This window comes from Hevea brasiliensis, chromosome 17 (assembly GCF_030052815.1).
Source record: "Hevea brasiliensis isolate MT/VB/25A 57/8 chromosome 17, ASM3005281v1, whole genome shotgun sequence".
Taxonomy (NCBI): Eukaryota; Viridiplantae; Streptophyta; class Magnoliopsida; order Malpighiales; family Euphorbiaceae; genus Hevea; species Hevea brasiliensis.
Genome location: NC_079509.1, coordinates 25139741 through 25149766, shown reverse-complemented (window position 1 = coordinate 25149766; position 10026 = coordinate 25139741). Strand labels below are relative to the sequence as shown.

At 31.5% G+C, this 10026-nt stretch overlaps 2 protein-coding genes across 2 annotated transcripts; one reads left to right on the top strand and one right to left on the bottom strand.

Annotated features, from left to right (window-relative positions):
• The first annotated feature begins 278 nt into the window (after window positions 1-278).
• LOC110650926 (temperature-induced lipocalin-1) lies at window positions 279-1339 on the top strand. The gene is made up of 2 exons (XM_021806080.2): window positions 279-778; window positions 863-1339. Exons 1-2 carry the CDS (start codon window positions 404-406, stop codon window positions 1049-1051), a joined length of 564 nt encoding a protein of 187 aa, XP_021661772.2. The 5' UTR covers window positions 279-403; the 3' UTR covers window positions 1052-1339.
• A 510-nt stretch (window positions 1340-1849) lies between these two features.
• LOC110650925 (VAMP-like protein YKT61) lies at window positions 1850-6706 on the bottom strand. Its single transcript, XM_021806079.2, has 6 exons — window positions 6241-6706; window positions 5850-5947; window positions 5173-5277; window positions 4969-5034; window positions 2780-2866; window positions 1850-2143 (listed from the first exon to the last, which is right to left on the bottom strand). The coding sequence occupies exons 1-6, from the start codon at window positions 6431-6433 to the stop codon at window positions 2093-2095; spliced, it is 600 nt and encodes a 199-aa protein (XP_021661771.1). The 5' UTR covers window positions 6434-6706; the 3' UTR covers window positions 1850-2092.
• Between the last annotated feature and the right edge of the window lie 3320 nt (window positions 6707-10026).

Here is a 10026-nt window from a genome sequence, read left to right as displayed (position 1 = left end):
TTTAAAATAAAAATGAATTTATTTATCAATTGAGCTCAAATTAATTTTCAAAAATAATTAAAAAAATTCACTCATTAATTAAATTTAAACCCTATAATTATATACATAAAATTAAAAATTGAATTCAAACTCATGATAATTATTGCCTTAATTAAGCAAGAAGTTTCTTCTTCTCCTTGCTTGCCAAGTTCGTTTTTCCTTCCAAACAAGTCACCCCTGAAAGACCCTAGAAACCCGCATGACGTTCATTGCCCTCCACGTCTCGTTCAAAAATCTCACTGCACCAAACATTCTCTCCCTCTCTCTCTCTCTCTCTCTCTCTCTCTCTATTTATCTACATCCAAGAATCACTCCAACAAACCCATAGCAGAGATCCTCTTACTTTTCACAGGAAATAATTGATATGGCATCAAAGAAAGAGATGGAAGTGGTGAAGGGTGTAGACCTAAAGAGGTACATGGGGAGATGGTATGAAATAGCTTCATTCCCATCAAGATTTCAGCCCAAGAATGGAGTGAATACAAGGGCTACCTACACTTTGAATGAGGATGGTACTGTTCATGTTCTGAATGAGACATGGACTGATGGGAAAAGAGGGTATATAGAGGGTACAGTCTACAAGGCTGATCCCACAATTGATGAAGCTAAGCTCAAGGTTAAATTTTACGTCCCTCCTTTCTTGCCCATCATTCCTGTTGTTGGGGATTACTGGATTTTGATTTTAGATGACAACTATAGTTATGCTTTGATTGGGCAACCCAGTAGGAATTACCTTTGGGTAAACTTCTGATCCTTTCTTGGGTCATTTTATTTCTTTGATTATGTGATTGTATTATATGTTAACAGGATTTGGGTATTGCAGATTCTTTGCAGGGAAACTCATCTTGATGATGAGATCTACAACCAGCTGGTGGAGAAGGCCAAAGAAGAAGGGTATGATGTGAGCAAGCTACACAAGACACTACAAAGAGACCCACCACCAGAGGGAGAAGATGGCCCCAAGGACACCAAAGGAATTTGGTGGATCAAATCCATTCTGGGAAGGCAGTAAACCCAAATAAAATTGCATCTTGATTATTCTGTGTGCTATATGTGGAAGAGTGGTGATAATTTTTCATGTGTGGTATTGGAGTTGTTTGCTTCCTGTTGCTTTTTGAATATATATGAAATAGAAGGGAATCCAAGGAGGAGCATTGGGGTCCATCTTATGTCTGTTATCTTATTCTGTGAATTGCTTGGATGTATTTCTAGAAAGGATTGCGATGCAGGGGTTGGTAGATTAGTAATTACATGCTTAATTATCTTCAAATAATGGAAAACCAATTTCCAAATTTATTAATTTTCCACTCCCATTGTTTTATAGTTGTAAGCTATAAATTTTTAGGTTGACGATTTTTATATATATATATATATTTTGAAGGCAGATTGAAGATTTTTTTAAACAAGCTTTTTTCAGCTATGTCATTATGATTAGTTTATTATATTCTTTTGACTTTTTTTTTTTAATATCAATTAATTCTTATGCATTCTTGAATGTATAAATGAGCATTCATTTGGAACGACATTTATACTTGTCCGTGCGGTTTTAATTTAATAAAAAAAATAAAGATAATATTAAATTAGATATAGTTTTTTTTTATTTGCAAAGTAGATATAGTTGATACTATGTATAATGCAATAGTTATATGTTTTTTTTTTCTAAAGTTATAATATATGTTTAATTTTTTAATTTTGTATGTCTACGTGTGTGTGTATGTGCGCGCGCGCGTAGAACCAAGTTTTAACTTCTAAAATAACAAACATATATTACTTTGAGATTGAAACAAAGAGAATGCATACAGCACCCGTGTAAGTGAAGGAAGTGAAATAACAATGCTTACTCAACTGATGTGCATGGAACTATAATAAGAAACTCTAATGTTGATATTCAGGTTTTTCCTTTCCTTTTGATCCAAGAGAAAATTTCCAGAAAGAGGATATTCCCCTGTTCCAGCAGACAAACAAATTGATAAATGATATAAATATATTACATTTCACATTGTCAACCATCCCTTCAACGCTAGCATTACATTATGCTGCTTGCTTCGACAGCTTACAGTATCGTACAACATTGATTGGTTTTCTTTGCCTGCTTGTAGAACATCTGCTTCAACATCCAACATAGGCTATTGTGTTAGCAACTTTCAATATCATGCAACTTTCAACACTGAGCATGGAATAAGCATAGCTCAATTCTAGACTACAATGAGAAATAAGATTAAAATAAAATCATCATTATATTTGTTTGCGAGGATAAAAGGAAATGTATTTAACCCATTAATAAGTTGCACATATTTCCTTTTTGACCAGATGCATTTTACTTCCATCTTTTCTTCCTCTATTAAGGGATATGCATAGGGGCTGTTTCTGTTCCTACTTATTATGGGATAATTTTGTAATTGTGAGTTGGAGGATAACTCTATAATATGTGCTTACAATAAGAAGGTGGCTCTCTGTATGTATCCACATTGCCTAACCGCTAAATCCCTTGTGTAATGTTTTTCTCCTTTTCTGTGATCATTAATTTGTGCTTTTGTGTGTTGCATGGCCAATGACAAAATATTCACATGGCCTCAATTACATTGGCCAAAGGTGAAAAGAAGTGACAGATGACAATTTTGACATGCACAAATGTAAGGAAGACTAAAATACAAATAAAGAGTTGATCACATTTGCTAGGCATATAACGAACTATACTAGCAAAAGAATGATGGCAGTGTATAAATTCTTGTGAATGCACCTGTGAAGCAGCACTCAGATCTGAACTCTTCTCAACTAGGCTGTCTAGTTTCTCACCTCGTGCGAGCACACTGTCAATAGTTTTATGCTGTGGCAAAAAAATTTTTTTTCAGACAAAAAGCATATCTATGTCAAAGGGAAAGATAATATAAGAAACCAAAAGTTAAAAAGGTTAAAGGACGGTGATTGAAAGGTGATGGTATTTAGATATGAACAGCGAGAAGAAATACAAAATTCCTTCAACATAGTATCTCCATGCATTCCATGAGTTTCATTATAGCAGTTAATGTAAGGATTGAACACAAGAAAAAAATAAAGGCCAGTTAAATGGCTCTTTCGTTTTTTAGTTCTAGATACTCTAATATTTTTACCCCAAGTCAATCACCTCCTTTTGTTTATTAGTTGTACAGCTCACATTTACAGCGGCACTTGTTTCCCATGCTCCTTCTATTCAAGCAAATGCATAATATTTTAATCAATCACTTTCCCTTTGTACAAAAAGGAAAAGAAAGAAAAGAATACAAGTACAAGAAAGAATCTTTGTAACTCCTGCTTTATTTAATTACTAGGTACATGCTATTGCGCTGCATTATTTATATATGCTTTTAGCCTTTTAATTTTTTCAATGCATGAATTTCTGTGACTAAATAAATATTCAAGAATTAAAATATATATTAATCAAATATCCAATATTGTCACTAAAAACTAATTTGATATTAATAAAATTTTTAAAAGATTTAAAAAGTGATTGGACTTCAGAATCTTAATATTCTCACCTTCATCTTAATAAACTCTATTAGCAATTAAATGTGTAGTTTTTATCACTCTTTTTACCTATGATATTTTGCAATTTATATATATTTTTTTATACTTATCTGTATCCATAGATATGGATAACATTTTACTAACTGTTCATCTAATTTGATATAGCCACATTTTAAATGAAAATATTTTTTAGTAATCCTAAGAATTAATGAATTCTAAAATATTAATTTCAGTTTTATTTTGTTGTCTCATTTTAATTTATAGCAAAAGACCTTGATAACTTGTGTTAGCATTTAAATTTTGATGGGTTTTAAAATAGCTTCAATATAAAAAACCTTAAACTTTGGTTGGATCCTTTCTCATGAGACTTCAAGTCATGGGTATTCTAAATCCTTGAGGTGGAATTTCAAATAGTATGAGTGATAGAATACAGTAACTAAAATTTAGAGTTTCAAAGTTGTTGTTTTCTTAAAAGAAATTATGTGCAACAAATAGATTATTAAAGGATAAAATATGAGATAAATTTTAAAATGACAATAATAACTTATAAAAAAAGAGACAATAATAACGCTATTAATTAGATATATATGCCGTTTCAGATCAACAATGAAATGGAAAACTATCGCAACCAATTAATATGGACCAAGAATAAGGTTGTGGGGAACTCTATACACCAGGTGCCATAAATGGACTTTCCAAAGAATTTCAGTCAACTGAAATACTGTAGGTGCATATGTGATCAATGGATACTGTCTTATATAGTGTTGATGTTGATCATCATGCAAACAAGGAGCATCATCTCATTTTTATATTTCTTATAAAACTTCACATCATTCTAACAATAAGAGCTTTAAACTGGTAAGGTGTAGGAAAATGTAAAAATCAGCTATATTATACATGAAAAGGATGTTCTTGTTTGTCTTATAGATAGCTAATCCTAAATCCAAGGAGCAAATAATTACTAGTACGTCAACCATAATTAAAGTGGAGATGCAATTGTTAAAATCATTATATTATAAGGAAAAGTCCATATAGGTCATCGTAATTAGAAAAAAAGAAAAAAGAATTTCAAAATCTTTCATCTATTTGAGTGAAGTAGAGAATATTTGACATGTAGCATGACTTGAAATTGTCAGTAGCAATTATGAGATTGATTGCTATGTCATTCCCTATTTTGCCATAAAGAGAGGGAAAGGGAAGAGAGAGAGAGAGAGAGAGAGAGAGAGAGAGAGGAGGAGGAGGAGGAGGAGGAGGGGGGGGGGGGGGGGTGTTGGGGGGGGGGTGTGGCGGTGGGAGGGAACCATAGAATTTTACTGGAAGGGGGAAGGGTGGTGGAGGCCGATTATAGAATCCCTAATACAGTTAAAAAAAATGCAATTATGCAAAGAACCTGACACATGTATACTACTGCAGCTACAAACTCACAAGGATAATTTTTGTCTCATCCAACTCCCTCTGAATTTTCAATAACTTATCTGCCTCTGCAGGATCCTGAAAATTTAAGAGCAAAAGTGTCAGGAAACATTAAAAAAAAAAAAAAAAGAAGACGACTTAGATTTTAAACATTTAAGAAAATCACTCAAAAACATTAAATTGCTCTTTAACAAAATTGACTGCCGCATAACTTACTTGGAACTTGGTCAATGCTTCATTCAAATATGGCCAAGGTTGAGTATTATCTGCTTGTGCAGTCCTCCATGAATCACCAAAATTCTTCTGATACTCATCTAGCACCTGCAAACATTACAATTCTCATCAAGAAACCAAGAAGATAGCAACAGGAAAAAAAAAAGGAAATTTAACAACCAATATATGATACAAATACATGGTTCAAATAGTATCATGCACCAAGCAAGCTACATTGTTTTAAGCTTCAAGCCCAAAAGATAAGTACATATAACAATGCTTTTTCAAAAAGCATGTTTCAACCTCAACGCCAAAGAGACTCTATATCAAAGTATCAAGCTGTTGCGTGTTACCAAACCAATAGGGCATGGCATCATATCATATGAAGAAGCTTTATTGTAATTAAGGATTATATTACTTCATTTACATGATGACACACTGCCAATTGTTATAAGCGACGCGACCCAAGATATATAAAGCATTTAATAACAAACGTAAAAAAGACCAAATGATATCCCAATCACAGTTTCATCATGAACCACAACTCTTCTCTTGTTCCATAGATGCAGGGCCATCCATGCAGAATTCACCCATTCAACCAATGAACATTGAACAGACGTCATTCAAATGCATATAACTGAAGTTATACAGTATTATCCATAGCACAAAACAAGAATTACCTGATTCAAAAGGGAAAAAGCACTTCGTACAGGATAGTGATCATCCATAAACCCCACCGCACAAAGGCCATTACAGCTGTAAGAATGAACCTTGTACTCTACATCATAAAAGGGCATAAATTTTAGTAACACTTTCCATGCCAAAATACACAATTAAGCTCTCTCAAACATTAGATCCTTCAAATTCTGACACCAATTTACAAAACAAGCTGCGAAAATTCCCCCAAAAAATTCATACAAACCTCCGAATACATGCCAATTAATTTCAAATTCCAATCAATCACATCCTAGGAATCAAGCCCAATTTACAAATCCAGCATAAAAATATCATACAAAAGAAAAAAAGAACAATTCCGGTATAGAGAGCAATTGGTAGATCGAGAAAAAGGACCTTCGTGCTGGACGGACTGGCGTTGGCCGGGAGAGGTGCGTTTGGCGACGGTCCGTCCGACAAAAACTGTGAATTCTTTGACGCTAGACCTCTGGAAGTATCCGAAATGGCTCACATCGGAAGCGTTTGCTAAAATCACCGGATCCGATCCATCAGGATTGCACTTCAATACCAAAAGCGCTGTGATCTTCATCTCTCTGTCTCTCTCTCTCTAACTCTGATATTCTCTCTCTAGAGACTGAAAATTCTTTTTGCTTTCTTGTTAACAGTCTTTCATATTTTACATTTAAGAGTGAATGAGATCGTTGTGTTTGAGTTGATTGTAATTGTTTGCAAGTGCTTAGGTGGTGAATTGTGATGGGCTACTGGGGGAAGATGAATGGAATCTGGGCCGTTTAATAGGAGAATAGAAAGCGGTCGTTGAGATTTGAGGCGGGGCGTTGAGTGAATGCAGAGAAGGGTTTCTTGTGTGGGAGCCAAAAAACGCAAAGATTCTTACTTTAAAATAAAGTAGGATTATTTTTGTTTAAAGATAGAAAATTTAATAATTCAGTAAAGAGCAAATCAGTATATAACATAAAACATAGAAAGTTGGTAATATAGAAAAAAGGAGAATAATTTTAACAAGTTAGTGTCCATTTGACATTAAAATTATAGAGTTAAAATTAATTTTAAAAAAATATTATTTTAAATTTTATTAAAAAAATAATTTAAAAAAATGTGTTTTTTAATTAATTTTATAATAAAAATATTAAATTTATTTTTAATTCTCTCTATTTAATATATTTCAAAAAATTTTTCTCATTAATAGTATCAAACAAGCTCTTACTACTTCCGTAACTCAAAAAAAAAAAAAAAAAGCATTTGATAATAACTCTGCTTCATCATGTCGTATAAACACTCGCTTCGTCAAAATTCTTTAAGGTTTCCTAAATATGACTCAAATATATCATGAAAACTTTCTTTTTGATTTAGACTTTATTTATTTTATAGAAAATAATTTATATATAAAAAATATTTTTTATAAAAATATTTTTTTTATTATTTAGTTATAATATTAAATTAATGATATATATTTATATCATATATATATATATATATATATATATTTTATATTTTAATAGAATTATCAAAGTTTTAAAAAATAAAAAATTGACTTCCTTTTTTAAAAAGAAAAAGCGTTATTTTTAAGTTTAAAAAGGAAAAGTCATTTTTAATAAAAATGATTTAATTTTTCTTTCCATTAAAGAAATATTTTCAATTAATTCATTTTTCTAAATTCATCAAATGTTAAAAATAGGAAAATATTTATTTTCATAAACTTTATTATCACCGAAACAAGTGCCCTTTAAAGCTAGTGAAGCTAACAATTGTTTATTTTCAAAATCACGGAAAGCAATAAAATTTGATTTTGAATTTTTTACTTCTTTGCTCAAGACATCTGATATAAATATAACTTTTAATTTTTTTAGGTAAAAGGTCTATTTTGACTCTTAAATTATTGGTTAAAAGTCAATAAGCTCTAATGTTATGAATATATTTATGGTGAATGTCCATTAGTATTATCAATTTTTAAACTCTTTATTTTATCTCCATAAGTTCAATGTACTCTATTATACACTCCATTAATTGTGAACTCTTCATCTTCTTAGATATACTAGGCATTGTATGAAACATTTTATATACTTGAAAATCAACAAGAAATTATATTTTCTCTCAATATTCTCTCTTCTATTATTCTATTAGTTTTGCCTTATTTTATAACACGTTGTTAGCACAATCAAATTAATGCAACACATTTAGATGTTGTTGATTTCTCCTTGAAGGAGGAATTGACCATATGGTTAATGATAGACTTGTCCCTGAAACAGGTATTGATCATATGGTAAACGATGAAAGTATTTGAGATTAGATAATTCTTAATGTTTGTTATTTTAGTTTACATGCTTTCTTTATGGTTTCAGAATTTTCTGTCATGTTTTCTTGAATTTATTTCTTTACAATATATTTCTTATGCTATTCATCTTGTTTAATGAAGAGTTTTTTATATAACTAAATCCAAGATTAATAGTAAGAAAATATATCTCGTAGATAGTGCAATCACGCACACCCTATTTAATAATAAGAAATATTTTTTTGATTTGATTATGAGATAAGCATGTGTTAATACAATATTTGATAACACAAAATTAATTGAGGGCTTCAAAAGAGCTGATATATCATTACACAGGGGAATAAAATTTGCAATAAATGATGTATTACTAATATTATTTCTGGGAAGAAATGTTTATTGGAAAAATTACTCTCTTTATCCTCTGGATTGTACCACACAAAAATTATTGTGATTGAAACACATGCTATAATAAACTTAAAGTTTACTAATCTAAGTGACTTTATTGTTTGGCATGACTGGTTGGGCCATTCCGGATCAATTTTGATGCTAAAAAATTGAGAATTCACATGGTCATTCATTAAAACTCTGAAGGTTCTTCAATTCAATAAATTCTCATGTGTTACTTGTTCTCAAGGAAAATTAATTATTAGGCAGACCATCACTAACTAAAATTCGATTTGAATCTCTTGCATTTTTATAACGTATTATATGGCCCTGTACATAGACTATGTGGACCATTCATATATTTTATGAATTTAATTGATGTATGAATTAAATGGTCACATGTGTGTTACTATCATCTTGTAATTTGGCATTTGCAAGATTGCCTGCACAAATAATTTGCCCGCGAGCACATTTTCCTGATTATGTAATGTTTGCTGGTTTTACAACCTCGCAAGTGCACGGATTGCTAATAAGTAATAAAGTGATAAGTAGAGTATCGTTCCCATAAGGACCTATGTTTAGCAAGTACCAATCTACATAGTAATTTTGACTGTCTAGGCTATCGAATATTTAGGGAATAAAGTTTGTTAACTTTTAACACTGGAATAGTAAACTTAAAATGAAGTAATCTATTTTTGGAATAATTCTGAAGTTAAGATTTCACACTTGAATCTTATTAGGGATGTTATCTCATTTATTTACTGAATTAAGGATCGTTTTCCTTGATGGAAATTAGTCCTAAGTTATCCTAAATCCTCTCTTAAGGCATCTAGAGTGTATTTTAATTAACTCAAACCCTACTTTCATGGTGATCAAATTAATTAAAATCCTTTAATACCTTTGACCAATTTTTAGGTTCCACAAAGGTATCAGCCTATGTCTAGGTCAGATTTCCTAGGTTCAAGATCTTGATTTTCTAATGTTAATCTTCACCTTTCAGTTCTTCAATCAACATCTACAATCATGTCTAAATGGGTACCATCACATAGCATGCATTAGGATCACAAGAAATTAAATCAAGAAACGAATCTCAAATCCAGTGAATAATACTTAATGTTCATCCATAATAATAATTACAAGCATTATACTCTCAAATCTAGAATAAGGAAACTACTCACTCATGGTGAGTTCAACAAACATCATGATAAAAGGTAAAAAACAGTGAAAAGATAATCATGTAAAAGAAATAAAGCAATAGAATTCTGTCTAGGGAGATGAAACGAAGGAACCGAAGATAGTTTGCAGCTTTGATCTTTTGGAGCTTCGGCTAGAAAACTTCTTTTGGTACTAATGTACAGCCCGATAGCAGCAGCCTTCAGCAGCACTCCCCTATGAACCCCTTCTTCTGATGTTTTCTTTTCTATTTATATTGGTTGCTTTAGGGTTAGATCGCTTTGAGTCCAAAAGGCTTTAGGAGTCTCGTTTGAATCAGAAAACAGGAGGGGAAT

Coding starts and splice junctions, on each gene's coding strand:
- LOC110650925 (XM_021806079.2), bottom strand. CDS start 6,433: ATGAAGATCACAGCGCTTTTGGTATTGAAGTGCAATCCTGATGGATCG. Junction 5,035..5,172: donor AAGCATTGACCAAGTTCCAA/GTAAGTTATGCG, acceptor TTAAATTTTCAG/GATCCTGCAGAGGCAGATAA. Junction 2,144..2,779: donor ATCTGAGTGCTGCTTCACAG/GTGCATTCACAA, acceptor ATGTTGAAGCAG/ATGTTCTACAAGCAGGCAAA.
- LOC110650926 (XM_021806080.2), top strand. CDS start 404: ATGGCATCAAAGAAAGAGATGGAAGTGGTGAAGGGTGTAGACCTAAAG. Junction 779..862: donor CCAGTAGGAATTACCTTTGG/GTAAACTTCTGA, acceptor TGGGTATTGCAG/ATTCTTTGCAGGGAAACTCA.